General features: G+C 35.3%; 1 protein-coding gene across 3 annotated transcripts; it reads right to left on the minus strand.

Moving 5' to 3' along the window:
• Positions 1-7,773: 7,773 nt before the first annotated feature.
• Positions 7,774-16,875, minus strand: LOC106876657 (cytochrome c oxidase assembly factor 1 homolog). Of its 3 annotated transcripts, none has more exons than XM_014925277.3 (5): positions 16,504-16,875; positions 13,155-13,265; positions 11,737-11,888; positions 10,980-11,056; positions 7,774-8,613 (listed from the first exon to the last, which is right to left on the minus strand). In XM_014925277.3, the coding sequence occupies exons 2-5, from the start codon at positions 13,246-13,248 to the stop codon at positions 8,511-8,513; spliced, it is 426 nt and encodes a 141-aa protein (XP_014780763.1). In that variant the 5' UTR covers positions 13,249-13,265; positions 16,504-16,875; the 3' UTR covers positions 7,774-8,510. The 3 variants fall into 3 exon arrangements, with proteins under 3 accessions (XP_014780763.1, XP_089204774.1, XP_014780764.1); XM_089348648.1 differs by lacking the exon at positions 16,504-16,875 and adding an exon at positions 15,627-16,442; XM_014925278.3 differs by lacking the exon at positions 16,504-16,875 and adding an exon at positions 14,620-14,973.

Consider the following 16,875-nt stretch of genomic DNA (forward strand, 5'->3'; position numbering starts at 1 on the left):
TTGCATAGTGTTCCAAAATCAAAAGAAGATATGTTGGACTTCAATTGATATAAAGGGGACCAGTACACAGCTCCAAGTTAAGATCCAGTAGGCTTAATATAAGCCCCACAGAGTGAATAATAAAAGTAATAATTTAAATGAGGAAAGGAGAAATCAAATTGACATTACAATTTGTTTCCATAAACACTATATTTTTATTCCATATCTCATACATGTTATGCATTTCATACAATTTTATGTAATATACACCGTAATATATGGAAATATGTAATAATAATCCTATAGTCCATTTGCTTCCTCAGATGTCATCATTTGCAGGCACAATTAACCAAATAAATATTTTGGGATGAGTTCATTTGGGCAGGTTTACTATACGTAAATAGAATAAACTCTGAAAGCTTTCACTTGATATCTCCTGTAAGCTTTGAGGCAATTAATCTTAATAAAAATGTATGAGATTCCCATGAATTTGGAACAATAATATTACATGTACCATAACATTCTCTAACTTTAAACTGCCTTTTCCTCTAATCATGTAATTTCTTCTCAGACCTACTATTCCTTACCTTGTGTACATTGTTAGTTTAGTCTGAAAAATAACAAGATTAAACTATTTACTGACATTCTGAAATTTCACTTGTAACTCATTTTAGGTTTTGTGAAAGTATAACATACAACAATTTATAACTACTTAATTGTATTTTAAAATAGCAGAGGAATATAGTAAACTGTCTTCCCTTGAAATACTGATGGTACAGCTTGATGTACTCCTCCAACTATTTACTAAGGGTTATAGCCAATAGAAGAGGAGATTTTGTAATCTTTTTCTGACTATATATGGCCAAATAAGAATATCAGATATACAGTAAGAATGCACTAGTAACAGGGAAATTCAATGCTGGAAGTAATTCATATCTGTAACAGAGATGACTTATATAATATCTAAAAAGAACAGTGCCTTTTCATTATGACCTCTCATTCCAAATTGTGTTGGGAAAAAAATCATGAATTTGCATGACTACACAATCTCAGTTATTTCTTCTAATTTAATTTACAGTTCTCAAACAATATATTCTTTCTAATAATTTTTTTTCTCAGCAATCTGTGCAATGACCTTATTAATGTTTACCCATCCCCTCCATGATTTTGCCTTGATTCACTCATTTCATGACCACATGCATCACATTCTCAATGGCAAAACAACAATTTGATTTTCTCTGAAAATTCTATTATATGGTCATTATCCATAAATTTTGTATGAATTCTCTCTTTATTATAAATTGGAATGATGTTTCATTCTACATTTCATCTTGTCAATAGGGCTAATGAAAAAAGTTAATTGCAATGAGGGGTAATAATGAAGAATCACCAGAAAAACTAAGAGTACTTCATACTTAACCAACAGCCACTCTCACGTCATAGTATACATTGGTTTGGAGCTACGCTTTGGTTTGATGATTCCTAAAGTAAATACACGATTCCTATTGTTAGCTCTAAATTCTTTTGGTAACTTAGCTCACTTTTGATAGTTCACAATCATTATTCAGGGCCACATTCCTTGATAGGCTAGAATATCTTTCAGATACAGTTTCAGTTGTTCATTCATGCTGTTTTTATATACATTGGGAGTGGTGTGGTATTTTATTAGTGAAGACAATACCTCTGTTTAACTAAATTTTCTGCAATAAGTGAAACATTATGCTAGGTGTGATTTTTTAAACATATCAAACCAGATACTTACAAATGGTTTATCTAAAGGATTAATTTTCCTTTTCTTCTCAAGAGATCAACTCCCAGTTTCATTTCAAATGTCTTTCAACTGTCATGTGACTATGTGATTAAGAAGTTTGCTTCTCAGTCACATGGTTTTGGACTCAGTTCTACAGTATCACACCTTGAGCAAGTATCTTCTACAATAGCCGTAGGTCAACCAAAGCCTTATGAATGGATTTGGTAGATAGAAAGAAGCTCATCATATATGTATGTTTGTGTCTTCTTGTCTTGATATCACATAATAATTGTAAATGAGAGTCACTCTCATACAAGTAGTATCATTCATTTCCAATATGCTGCGAGAACATGTCTGTCTATGGGAAAATATTACCTTGCTTGGAAACAGGTGAGTTGTGTGTTGGTGACAGGAAGGTCATTCAACTATAGAAAATTTGCCTCAACAAACTCTGGTTGACCCATGTAAACATGGAAAAGTGAACATTAAAAGTTATGATGACAAAAGTGAACATTAAAAGTGATGATGACAACAATATAGTATTTTCCACTCCTCAAACTGTAATTTATTCAACTTGGATAACCAGGTAATATGGTTATATGATACTTTTAAGTGGCCAGTGCTTACTGAATGCTTGATGATTTTTGAACATGTGAATACTGCATTGAGAAAATTCTTACAACTCTTCACTTTGTAGTTTTGTCTTCAAAACTAAACTTAGATCCAGACATCAGTTTATTAGCAAGTGAGCATCTTTAACAGACAGCTTTTTGTTTCTATAATGCTTAATTTCTTTTTATTCATATTTTGTGGGTTAATTCTGTAGCAAGGGGAAATGTCCATGACCTTTACCATCACTATAGATGATATTTAACTTGAACATCTGTAAGTTGACTTTTTTGTTTTTACTACATTTGTTGAGTCTGGAGTGGGGACAATGCCTATGGCCTTTGCAGGCCCTTTAAGACCGGTGAGATTGATGCTATTAATGTTTCTCTTGAACCATTGCAAATCAACACTAGTGGGAATGACATGTGTAGTAAGAATTCCAGAGAGATAACATTCTGGGAAGGAAGGACTATGGACGTAGTGGTTAGTGTGAGGTCTGTGTTGAGTTGGACACAATGAGGGTGGTGATAGGAAGAAAATTGATGGGTTAGAAATTCCTGAGTGGAGGGGCCCAACTAGGTGCAGGGGCCATTATTCTAACAGTAGACAAGACAATGGAAAGAGACAGCTCACATATGAGGCAGAGGGTGGAGTGTGGATATGGTCTAGGATATCTGTGTGTGCAGCTACAGCTGTTCCAGATATGGGAGCAAGAACAAAAAAATGTAGTTGGGTAGCGAATTCCAGAAGTCTGATGCTCAGTGAAAGTATAGCAGTTAGTGCAGGTTCTAAGAGATGAAACATAATAGGGCTGATAAGAGACAAAAAGACAGGTGTCAGATGGGTGCGTAGAGGTGGTATGCAACTAACCAGTTCAAAGAATAGAAGTTGTAGCAACAGATTAGGTAGAGAAGACCACACAACTGTGAATGAAATGTTGTGTTGGAGAGACAGTACATTACAATATATATATGCTATTTATAAAATAATAAATTAAATTTATTTATTGATTTTAAAAAAGGGTTATATTAATTCATCAGTTGCCATTTCAAGTTGATTCTTAATGAAAGAAAAAGTAAAAATAGGAAGTCTAAGACGATTCTAAAATTTCAAAACACAAAGCAAATGGGTTTCAGTCAAAGAGCACTTAAATATCTTTGAACACCGCTTAGCAATGAAAATTATCAACTGAAGACAGGTCGGTTTCAAACAACAAATCGTTTAGTTGATAATTGTTTTGTTGTTGTTTTTGTTTTTGTTTTTTACCTATGTATATACAATGATAATAAACACATTTTATTGAATTTCTGTATAATTGTAATGTTTTTCCTTTTTGCTTTAAACCATATGAATATTCAAATACATGTATTTCATACATATAAATGTAAACATTCTCACACAAATAGGTACAACATTCATAAGTTGACCGTACATTTACAATGAAGAGCCATTGCAACTCATAATACGGTAAACAGAATATAACTGGATAGAAAAACACTAGTTGACAGTACTACAATTTAATATAGAATTCTAAATACTAATAGTAAAATACAAACCTAAATTAAATACACAGATATATCACATGTACAGAAATATATCATTTACATAGATACATAGATTATATGTTATAACAGTTTAATTTGAAAATGAGATTGTGAAAGACTTATAACTTCAAACCAGTAGATTTAGGAACTTCACTGTTCCAAACTAAACAAATAGAATGAGTTAGAAAAAGATTGTTAGATTCAAGTTACAAAAGAAAGGAATGAATTTGAAGGATTCCAAACCAGCATAGTTGTTAACACCTTAATCTCAAGATCACACACTTAGAGATATGTACATTAGTTTTTTTTTCTTGTTTTTTTTATTATTGGTTCAACCTGTAGGGAAGTAAAATATTTATCACAGCATAATTGACATAAATATTAGTGAATTTTATCTTTTACTTGTTTCAATCATTGGACTACAGCCATACAAAGACATTACCTTGACAAATTTTTTTATCAGATAAGCTTGCGCTCTCATCTGATGTAGCCAAGCTTCTAATAAAAGATTCATACTCATTGTCATCTTCTGAACTCAACATCTGAGTGTAATTTGTAAAAAAAAAAAAGAAAAAAAAAAAACCCAGATCAAGACCAAGAATTGACGTATTTTGTTATCATGGAAACAGACACCTACATCTCTATGGTTTTTGATTAGCCAAAATTACCCAAAATATGCAAAAGCTGTTAACTGTTTATTTATTGATTTATGGTGAAAATGAATTTCATGTCAATAATTAGCATACAAAACTACATCAATGCACCAAATTTGAAATCAATTGGAACAAAATTGAAGAAATTGAAAAGTGGCAGCCAAACAGAAAAGATCCTCACAAAGTTACCTTGACTAATAAACGTATGGAGACCACTCCATACACACCTCTTAAATTGTACTCTTCAACAAGAAAGTTCTTTTACAACTGAGTAACAAGAATAAAATTTTCTACATGAGACCTTGCCACAAATAATCAAACTACATGCATAGCACTGACAGAAACCATATATTCAGAATTACACATCAAAATATATCTTCTTTTGTTCTGAAAGTAGAAAGAAGCTATAGAGGAGTTTTTACATACATCTAAAGATATAAAACCTTTAAAACTATGGTCAGATTCAAACTCTTTATGAAATCCTGCTTGTACATCTAAAGTATTTCGAGACAAGTCATATATGTGTAACATCTCACCAGATGCATCAAATTATGGCAGAAAATTTGAGGAAAACCTCAGTAAAATAAAAGATGAATTAATCAATTTTGACCAAAATAACAATGTAGTTTTATTTGACAATATCAACTTTCCCACTCCTACCTTTGAACGTCCAGAGGGCCACATACTCTCAGGTATATTTCAGGATTATCGCAAACAAGCAAAGTTACTGCTTGACTTTGTTGGCAAGTTGGCAACTTTGTTGAAAAGTGGCAGCCAAACAGAAAAGATCCTCACAAAGTTACCTTGACTAATAAACGTATGGTGACCACTCCATACACATCTCTTGAATTGTACTCTTCGACAACAAAGTTCTTTTACAACTGAGTAACAAGAACATCATACAAATGGTCAGCTGTCAAACTAGAAGTGAGCCAAGTCATTCGACCAATAGTTGTCAATTCTCTCTCACATCATACTGTTATCTTAGAAAAAGAAAAGACATTAGATAAATTAATAGTCTTAAAAGGGTGGGATAACTAAGGCTAGAATGCATTCAATCTTAGGTTTGATCAATGAGGAATCATCTGGGGCTAAACAATAGCAATTTACTAGATCTCTGTTACGCTATGTGTCAATCATCCACAATGTAAATGTGATTTCAAGAAACTTTCTTACATTTTAGAATTATGAATGAATAATCCAGAACACATAGCTCAGTGCTCAATAAAAAGTTGTTGTTGGCACTCCGTCGCTTACGACGTCGAGGTTTCCAGTTGAACCGATCAACGAAACAGCCTGCTTGTGAAATTAACATGCAAGTGGCTGAGCACTCCACAGACACGTGTACCCTTAACGTAGTTCTCGGGGATATTCAGCGTGACACAGTGTGACAAGGCTGACCCTTTGAATTACAGGCACAACAGAAACAGGAAGTAAGAGTGAGAGAAAGTTGTGGTGAAAGAGTACAACAGGGTTCGCCACCATCCCCTGCTGGAGCCTCATGGAGCTTTAGGTGTTTTCACTCAATAAACACTCACAACGCCAGGTCTGGGAATCGAAACTGCGATCCTATGACTGCGAGTCCGCTGCCCTAACCACTGGGCCATTGTGCCTCCACTTCAATAAAAAGTATAGTTACCTGAATTTCTACAAAACTCAATGAATATTAAGTGAGAAAGAGATAAACTGGCCTGAAGCCCTCTCTGTGCAGGGTCAACGGCATAATGTAAGTTATGTGCATTAAACATCTCCCAGTAATGAAGGCTAATGATGTTCAATGAAATATGCTCAGTAACTGAAAATTTCTTGAGCCAAAGAACAAAGTTCTTAAATCAGTTGAATAAACAACTGAAAAAGAAAGTAACCAATTAAAAATGTTACTCTGTAACGCCAAAAATAAAATACTCATACCAAAATTATAGAGCAATAGAAAAATGGAAACAAAAACCAACAAACTTTTGACAAGATTTGTAACAGAAAGACTCCATGCATGACAACACAGAAACGTTAGCATGCCGGGCAAAATGCTTAGCGGTATTTCATCAGCCGTTACGTTCTGAGTTCAAATTCCACCGAGGTCCACTTTGCCTTTCAGCCTTTCGGGGTCTATAAATTAAGTACCAGTTAAGCACTGGGGTCAATGCAATCGATTTAATCTCCTTGTTTGTCCCCTCTATGTTTAGCCCCTTGTGGGCAATAAAGAAATAAGAAACATTGAATGAAGTGGATCACTCACTGCAGACTCTCACATGGTAAGTAAAATAGATTAACAAACAATTTAATTGTATTTTAATTTAGTGCATATGGAAATAGACTGAACCAACAGAATTCTATAATTTTATATAGATAAGTGGCAACCATCAATTACACCAACACAAAATAAACTGACATAATAGTTGCTAGAGATAAAATAATTGTAGTACACCATGACCTTAGAAAATTTTATTGTAGGATAATATACCACAAATTATGTGACTTTAGCTCAAGACTTTTTCTTTTGTTCTATATGGTTTCAGAATTCCCTTGTTGCAGCTCAGTAATTTATTCTAATTTGTAGATAATATAATGGTTGTGGCTATAGGACTGCAATCTTCCCTGCTTCCGTGTATCCTACTTGCATTAAATTACATTCATGATTTGCAGTCTAATTGTACATATCTAAGTGATTTTGAAGATATTTAACATAACTAGGACTTCTAAGTGATCTTATTGTCAGCATAGCTAGCTAGTGAAAGTAGCTGTTTGTATACCTGAGGGTATGTTTGAGAGACTCATTGATTTCTTTTTAAAGAGGACCATTGCTAATTCTAAAAAAGTCATACTGCTGCTCTTTTAGTTTCTCCAACAAAGATGAGGCCAGATAGATTGTGACAGGATCAACTTTGCAAAATATTTTTACAGTCAAATTATACATATCTACAGCTGACATTTGATTGCTTAGTTTAAGGTTTGTTTTATCTGTGTGATGTTTTATTTTCTTATATATATTGAAGGTTATCACTTCCTTAATAAAAGTTGTGTTGAAAAACTATTCAAGCTTTCTTTGCATGTATCTTATCAAGGTAATAAAAATACTTTTGAATTGTTCATTCACTACTTCACTTACCTTCTGAGATTCTGCAACAAGTTAGCTATTTCCTTGAAAAAAAAGGAGCCATATTTTGTAATGCACTGAAACTGATGATTAATTTATCATTTGTATACCTGAAAAGGTGTTGAGAATTTCAAAGATCAAAACTTTTTAGGGTATGTTGAGAGACAATTTTATTTACATAATTGAATTAACTTGTAAAAGTTAATTAATTTACAAATCTAGAAAAATAATAAGTAAATTCCAAGAAACATATTTATAGAATGTTCTATTGTATCTGGGGAGAGTCCGAACTCACATAAAGAATCTAGCAAACCAAATCCATAAACGAAATATTTATAGAATGGTATAAATAAACACACCATTGTTGAAGTATTGATGACAAGTTTCTATATTTCTTATCATCATCATCATTTAAAGTTTGTTTTCCAAGCTAGCATGGGTTGGACAGTTTGACTGAAAACAGGTAAGCTGGGGAGCTGCACCAGGTTTCAATCAGCTTTGGCACAGTTTCTACAGCAGGATGCCCTTCCTAATGCCAACCACTCCAAGAGTGTAGGGTTGCTTTTTATGTGCCACCGGCCATGACTACAATCTCACTTAGCTTGACAGGTCTTCTCAAGCACAGTATATTGCCAAAGGCCTCAGTCACTTGACACTAATGTTTAGTTAATTCAAAAGTCTAGATGGGAAATATTATTTCTTGCTTTTTCCTTTTTTTGTTGTATTCATTATTTTGATCTTTCTGTCCCAGTTAAAAAAAGCAGTTTTTAGTTTTTAAAATCATAAGAAAGACAATCACAATAAAATGTTAACAATATATCAACAATAGTCTTTCTTTAATTTTGAAAATTTGGTTTAAAATAATTAACAATCTCCTAGTGTCATAACTTTTTCTCTTCATTTTCTTTTGTTATCGGTCGTTCATAAAATGTCCATCGCTGCTTTGTTTTCTTTATTTCAATTTCAAGTTTGTCAACCAGCCATCTAAAAAGAGGAGAAATAAAACAAATAAAAATCAGAATCAAACACCATATATTTCATACCAACTATTTTCTTTCCCTAAACTACACTGAGCTGCAGCCCACCTAAATTGTTTTTGGACTAGAGGTAGTAACTCTATAAGATGTACCCGGTGCAAGCTATGGACACATAAGAGGTGCAGCAACATCAAAGGCTAGTTAGCAAGTTAGTTTTTGTTTGTGGCAGATGTTCAGGTGCAATAAAGACTGCAAACAAACAGGAAACAACTTCTATCTCATTCCAGGGTGAAAAACTAGAGGTAGTCGATAGCTTCCGCTATCTGGGCGACCAAGTTAGTAGTGGGGGTGGGTGCGCTGAAAGTGTAGCTGCTAGAATAAGAATAGCCTGGGCAAAGTTTAGAGAGCTCTTACCCCTGCTGGCGACAAAGGGACTCTCACTCAGAGTAAAAGGCAGACTGTATGACGCATGCGTACGAACAACCATGCTACATGGCAGTGAAACATGGGCTGTAACTGCTGAGGACATACGTAAGCTCGCAAGGAATGAAGCCAGTATGCTCCGTTGGATGTGTAATGTCAATGTGAATACCCGTCAGAGTGTAAGTATCTTGAGAGAAAAGCTGAACTTTAGAAGCATCAGTTGTGGCGTGCAAGAGAGACGATTGCGCTGGTATGGACATGTGGTGAGAATGGAGGAGGATAGCTGCGTGAAAAAGTGCCACACCCTAACAGTTGAGGGAACCCGTGGAAGAGGTAGGCCCAGGAAGACCTGGGCTGAGGTGGTGAGGCAAGACCTTCGTACATTGGGCCTCACCGAGGCGATGACTACTGACCGAGACCTTTGGAAATGTGCTGTGCGTGAGAAGACCCGGCAAGCCAAGTAAGATCGTTGCCAGTGCCCCTGGACTGGTTCTTGTGCGGGTGGCACATGAGATGCACCATTTTGAGCGTGGCCGTTGCCAGTACCGCCTGACTGGCTCCTGTAGGATTTTCGAGCGAGATCGTTGCCAGTGCCCCTGGACTGGCTTGTGCGGGTGGCACATAAAAGACACCATTTCGAGCGTGGCCGTTTTCGTGCGGGTGACACGTAAAAGCACCCACTACACTCTCTGAGTGGTTGGCGTTAGGAAGGGCATCCAGCTGTAGAAACTCTGCCAAATCAGACTGGAGCCTGGTGTTGCCATCCGGTTTCACCAGTCCTCAGTCAAATCGTCCAACCCATGCTAGCATGGAAAGCGGACGTTAAACGATGATGATGATGATGATGATGATGACTTCGTGCAATGCCAAGAATTGTTGGCACTGTACTAAGTCTCAAAGTAACATGGCCAGCACTTTTTAAATTTAGTTGTGAATCTTAAATACCTGAAAGGATGAACTTCTGATCAACATTAAAAATGCTTATAATAGTGGCAGTAATTAGGAATATTTCTGGCTTTTGTGCTTTTGAAAGGTTAAACCATCTATATTTATTGTACCAAACATTTACACAAACTTTCCTCATACAAACATCATTCTACAGGAAGGTAACTTAGAGAAGTAGAAATGGCAGAGTGCTACAGTAAATGCCTTACAATATCTATTGAAATCTATTGGCATCCTGAGTTCAAATCCCACTAGAGTTGACCTTCATTTTCCTCTTTCTAAGATTGATGAGAATAGGTTCCACTACCAATCTACTGGGAATTACTCAACTGACTATACCACTTCCCTTACAAAGTTAATACCTTCTGTTAAATTTAAAATTCAATACTTTATACAAGAAAGTAAGATAACTGAAGAAATACAGTAATTTTAAAACAAAACAAATTAAATTAAAAGATAATATATATTTATGTATAACACAAAGTAATACCTAAAATATATATGTAGATAACAGTTATTTGATAACTTTTAGCTGGAGATTAAAATGACATAAAAATGTTCTATTGTTCTCTAAATAAACAGGAATATAATTGTAGATATTCTTACAGATCTGTTTCAAGATAGTTATCCTCTTTAGGAAAGATGTAACACTATTCCTCACCCAACCAGAGAACTTTGAATCCGAATTGTAATATATAGCAGTAGCTTATCAGGACTTAGCATTAACAACTGTTCAGATTTGCATGTCAAACATTAGTTGGCCATATATTAAATAATACACATTTCTATGGAACATAGTATAATTCAGAATACCTGAAATGTTTTTAATGTGGATAACTCTAACAATTATTTATCTGAAAAGACTCAATTATTTTTCTATTTACTTAGAATACTATAGGATGTTTTCACATCATTTAAATCTCCACAGCAAAAGGTTTTCAAATAGATAGCTGTAAAGTTATCCATATTATATATAAATTAAAAAGTTTCTTATTTCTAATTTACCTTTCATCTGTATTTTCACGAGTAGCCCAGCAATAAAGAATTCCTTTGTCTTTAGGACCACATACAGGAATTGCAATCTAATTCAGTAGATGAAAAAAAAATGGATAAAATGTTTCGCCAATACATTTCTTTAAATGTTTTTTTAACACATTTGTTTGCATATATTATCATTGGTATTTTACTTTCATTTTTCCATGTTAGCCTTATCATCGTCAAACCCATAGCTCTTGTGTGCAAATCTACAGTTGGCATTTCATTATATATATATATATATATATTGGTAGTACATGTAAATTTAAATGCCTTAGCTCACCTAGCTGTTAAGCATAGATACCAGATCATTTCAAAATGTTACTTATGATATACAGTGCTAATGTGGTGATTTGCTGTACTTAGAAGACATGACAAGCTAAATATGCTGTCATCCATACATACAGGCTTGTCCTTTACAGATGCTAGTGCCACATAAAATACACTCATGCTGGTGCTGTGTAAAGGCACTCATGATGGTAGCACATAAAAAGCACCCAACACATTCTGTAAAGTGTCTGGTATTAGGAAGGGCATCCAGCCATAGAAACCATAGATAATTCTGTACACCTAATTTTACTTGCAAGGCTTTGGCTCAACCTGGGAATATAGTTGAAGAGTTCAACATGTCACACAATGGGATCAGACCAGAAAGTAACTCCTTTGCCTATAACCATTGTTAAAAAAGATAACAAAAAAAAGTTTATCATTAATATTATTTACAAACCTTTGCACCCAGGGCACCAACAACATTGTTCTCAGTGTCACCAAGATCAATGCTTTTCACTACAATTGGTTGACCAAGATATTTTTCAATTGGAGTATAGTTGCGTAGAAGAGACACTGATTCAATGAAATAGTCTGCTTGTTTGAATTTATCTACAATTAATAAATAATTAGCTTAATAGAAGAAACAAAATCAAGCAAATAAGATTATATTTTATTTCTATTTTTAAAAATCACCTATTTGTGTAGTGTTGTTTGATCAATTAGGGATAAACACAGACGTAAAGACACACACACACATAGATGCATACATATATACATATACGATAGACTTCTTTCAGTTTTCATCTACCAAATCCACTCACAAGGCTTTGGTTGGCCCAAGGTGCCATGTAGTAGGACTGAACCTAGAACCATGTGGTTGGGAAGCAAGTTTCTTACTACACAACCACACCTAAACATTTACATGACACATTGATAGCTCTGATAATTTTCTTACAAGAACATCTCTCTATTTTTTTTATTATATCTCCTCAAGACACTTGTTTCTGTCCCTCTATCATACTTTAAACTCTCATCATCTGGCACAAAGCCACCTCACTCAATACTAATTCCCCACTCAGTTGAGTTGTTTTTGTCTTGGTGATCTCAATAGTGCTTCTGCCACATAAAAAGCATACAGTACACTTTGTAAAGTGGTTGACATTAGGAAGGACATCCAGTAGTAGAAACCATGTATGCATCTATGTGTGTGTGTGTCTTTACGTCTGTGTTTATCCCTCCATCACTGCTTGACAACTGGTGTTGGTGTGTTATGTCTCCGTAACTAAGCGATTCAGCAAAAGATCTCGATAGAATAAGTACTAGGCTATAAAAAACAAGTTTTGGGGTCAATTTGCTTGACTAAAACCCTTCAAAGCAGTGCTCCAGCATGGCCACAGTCATATGAGTGAAACAAGTAAAAGAATAGCTGAGTCAAGGCACCACAATATCTGTAATTGAAGAATGAAACCTATTTTCTGTGCATTTAACAAAGTTCTTAGCTTTTTGTGGGTGCTTTATTTCGTATGTAATTTCTACCAATACTATGTTACAACAAAATTACCTAGAAAATATACAAGAGGGATTGAACCAAGTTAACAAGAAAAAGAAGAGACTGACAGAAGTAATGATGTAGAGAGCTTTTAATTGTTATTTTTGAACTGATTAATAAATAAATAGTATCATGAGAGAAGAGACATGTTGTCAGATATTCTCACTACAAAGAAGGGTAGGGGAAATCAGCTAACACAGCATAAGAAAAGAGATAGGTAATGAAAGAAAGAAAGAAAGACAAGGATTATGAAAATACTTCATTTATAATTACAACATTGCATAATAAATAGTTTAGGAGAAATATTTCTATCAAAATGAACTCACATTTTAACTTCGTGGTAAAATATCCAGCACCTCCAATAGAAATGAACCCTCCAAGAATAGCAATGTTCCGAAGAACATGGAATGGGATTGGCATGGCTCTTTTTGTCAAAGCTGAAAACATACAAGCAAGTGTTTTGCAAATTATGTTATGCTTGTTATGGTCAAGGAACCCTCAGAATCAAAATGTTGATGAATATGCTAACAACAACAACAATGCTATATTGTATTTATGGCCAGGACATAACTCTAAACAGCTCAACTTAGTTGTCAATGGACTCAGTATGATGGCATAATTCACTAATATGAGCACAGAAAAAAATTGTTACATTAGCTTATTAATTTCAAATCCTTCTGTCAGTATAGCTTGTAGAGGGATGAATTCCACCAGGCTGACCTACCCTAGATAGCAAGAATGCAAGCCTCATATATACATATAACATCATCATCATTGTAATTTAGCATCTGCTTTCCATTTTAGCATGGATTAGATGGTTTGACTGGAACTTGTAAGCTGGAGAGCTACACTGGGTTCCAGTCTGATTTTGGCTTGGTTTCTACAGCTGGATATCCTTCTTAATGACAACTACTCTGAGATTGTAGTGAGTGCCTTTTATGTGTTACTGGGTGCTTTCATGTGTCACCAACACTGGCCACAACTACAATTGCACTTGGCCTGACAAGTTTTCTCAAGCACACTATATTGCCAAGGGTCACAATCACTTATCATCACCTCCATGAGACCTAATATTCGAAGATCATGCTTCATCACCTCATACCATGTCTTCCTGGGTCTACCTCTTCCACAGGTTCCTTCCATAGTTAGAGATCAGCACTTCTGTATGTCCGTATCCAGTGCAGTCATCTCACTTACACACATCTGATGTCTCTTATGCCCAACTTTTCTCTCAAGACACTTACATTCTGTTGTACATGCACACTGACATTATACATCCAGTAAAGTACTTTAGCTTCATTTCTTTCAAGCCTTCACATGTCCTCTGCAGTCACAGTCCATGTTCCACTGCCATGTAGCATGATTGTTGGCACACAGGCATCATAGTCAGCCTTCTACTCTGAGCGAGAGGCCCTTTGTTACCAGCAGAGGTAGGAGCTCTCTGAGCTTTGTCCAGCCTATTCTTATTCTAGTAGCTATACTCTTGGAGCATCCACCTCCACTGCTGACTTGGTCACCTAGATAACAAAAGCTATCAACAACTTCTAGGTATCCCATCTGGCATTTGATGGAGTCTATTTTTTTGTACATCTCTAGTGTTTATTGTAACTATGCATCTGCCACACACAAAAACTATTTTCCCTGTTAACCTTCTCCTGATACTGGTGCACCTCTTATGTGTCCATAGCTTGCACCAGGTACACCTTATGGAGTTTCTACCCACACCTTTTCTATATATTAACAGGGCCATCTACCTGAAGGGATTTGTGATTTATCTGCTTTCTTACTTACTAAGACTTAAGCTTTTGCTAAATTAATTCTATGGCCCTTTGATTCCAGTTCTTGCTTCCCACAGGTCAGATCCAATCAAGGGTTTTCTACACATGATCATCCTGTTGATTTTTCTCCTATGTGCAGGGAACACAGGTGACATTATTCAATGAGTCACTTTCTAAGATGATAGTGTGTGATTTGTTTCTAGCAAACCAAGTGTCTGACCAGAGACTCTCTATTGAACATATGCACAGTGGCTCAGCAGTTCACTTTTTATTATTATCGGCATGGTAGAATCATTAGAGCATTGGGAAAATGCCTTGTGTTTGTTTGGGTTTTTAATATTCAGAGTGAGGCTAAGGCATTGGAACAGCCAAGCACCCTCACGGGCACCACCTGACACCTCAGTAAGGCGAGTGGTTAACATTAGCAGATCGCCTGGCCTAGGTGTCAGGTGATGCCTGTGAGGGTGCCTGGCTGTTCCAATCAATGCCTTAGCCTTGCTATTGCCCACGATAATGCTGGGAGCATGTTGGCTTGCTTTAATAGGTTCCGTTGAACCTTGTGGTGTGTTACTGATTGATGCACTTAGTGTTGAATTGATATTTTTCTTCTTTCTTCGTTCGTGATTGTTTTCTTCAGTTTTGGATTTGTATTTTAATATGGAATATTTGTGCAAGTACACTAACAATTGTGTAAAATATATTCTGGGTTCAAATCCAGCTGAGGCCAACTTAACCTTTCAAGGTTGACGAAACAAAAGCACTAGTCAAGTATTGTGGCCTACGTAATTGACAATGCCCTCCCCTCATAATTGCTGGCCTTGTACCACTGATACCTGTCCTCCATCACACACAGAAAGGTTGCAGTATTGAAACTCATTTGGTCCTTAATGTCGTTGGACAGGCTGTCATGGCAAAATACATGTCAGTAACAGGCTTCGCTGCAGCAAGTTGTTCCTGTCAGTTGGTGACTTGCTAGTTAGCAAATCTGTTTTATGCTCTGTGCACAAGATAACAGAATACCTTGACTCTTCGTTCCGTGTCCATGTCCTGCGTTCTTTGACTAAAGGGAAATAATTCATAACCGACTTCTCTCATGAGCAGCAACATGTGTGAATAACTATTTTACTTTGCTCGTCTAATCGAATTTCGTTTTGGGATTTGTTTCACCAGATTTTTGATGTGATTAATTGATTATAATAATTAACTTGTTGTATACAGTGCTCAGGTGCACTACAATTTTTAAAAAAGGGGAAATGCGAAATATTCGTATGTTATTTTTGGCAGAGTGACCCTCCCAAAATACATTATACTTTAAATTACCATGAGATATGGTTTAAATTGTTGAAACAAGGCCAGCAGATTTTTAGGGGAGGGAGAAGTTGATTCATCTGAGTACTAAACTGGTACTTATTTTATCGACCTCGACCTCGGCGAAATTACCACGAAAATATCAAACAAAAATATTCGATCATCTTTTCATCTCTTGAAAGACTGTTTCGAACTAAAAATGTTTTAGTTCAATATTAAAATTAAAACGGATCGTTTCTATTTTTCTCTTCCAGGAAATTACAACCCAAAATTTCTCTTATTGTGTGGCATTGTACAGATATAAACAGAAACCAAAATTGCAATGAATGTCAATAGCGTGATTTACAGTAAAACTTCAAGCCATGAGAGTGTATATTATATGCTCGAAAAGAGAGGCACATTTTGTTTTATTCATTTTTTGCTAATTAAAACATCACAAAGAGGAATAAAAGTGAGAGTTATTTGAAACTGTATATAATAACATCTCTAAAGGTCAAAATATTTCAGAGAAAAGAAAAGAAAAAACACTGCTTTGAAACAAGGACGCATAAAAACAGAAACAAGGGACAGCTACAGAATAAATACTTACTGAATTTAACGAGACATTATGAGATCTTAAATTTGCTATGCTTCATGTAGAGAGAATTGTGTAATGCAATTAATTTTTGTACCAGTTAGTAGATGTGTATTTCCTTTAGTTAAAGGGGCATAATGCCACGATGTTTATAGTCAAATGTAACACCGTTTAATCTGTATCCATGTCGTGCCAAGTCACTAAAGACATTAGATTTTGTTGTTAATTCGCTGGAGTTGTTACCCTTTGCCTTTTTCTTAGTGTTAGAAATGTATTAAGTTCAGCTTTGCAAAATAACAAAATACTCAATTGAGCGGCATTATATTTAATGTAGGAAGGAAAAGTTTAATTAATCATATTTATGCCTTACTAGCTTAAAAGCCGCCC

This window comes from Octopus bimaculoides, chromosome 3 (assembly GCF_046866305.1).
Source record: "Octopus bimaculoides isolate indiv1 chromosome 3, ASM4686630v1, whole genome shotgun sequence".
Classification (NCBI taxonomy): Eukaryota; Metazoa; Mollusca; class Cephalopoda; order Octopoda; family Octopodidae; genus Octopus; species Octopus bimaculoides.

Bases quoted from the DNA above. Each gene is read 5' to 3' on its own strand.
- LOC106876657 (XM_014925277.3), bottom strand. From the start codon at position 13,248: ATGCCAATCCCATTCCATGTTCTTCGGAACATTGCTATTCTTGGAGGG. The intron at 11,889-13,154 runs GTGAGTTCATTT...TATTAATTGTAG, and splicing joins TTTTACCACGAAGTTAAAAT to ATAAATTCAAACAAGCAGAC. The intron at 8,614-10,979 runs GTAAATTAGAAA...TCCTCTTTTTAG, and splicing joins CGTGAAAATACAGATGAAAG to ATGGCTGGTTGACAAACTTG.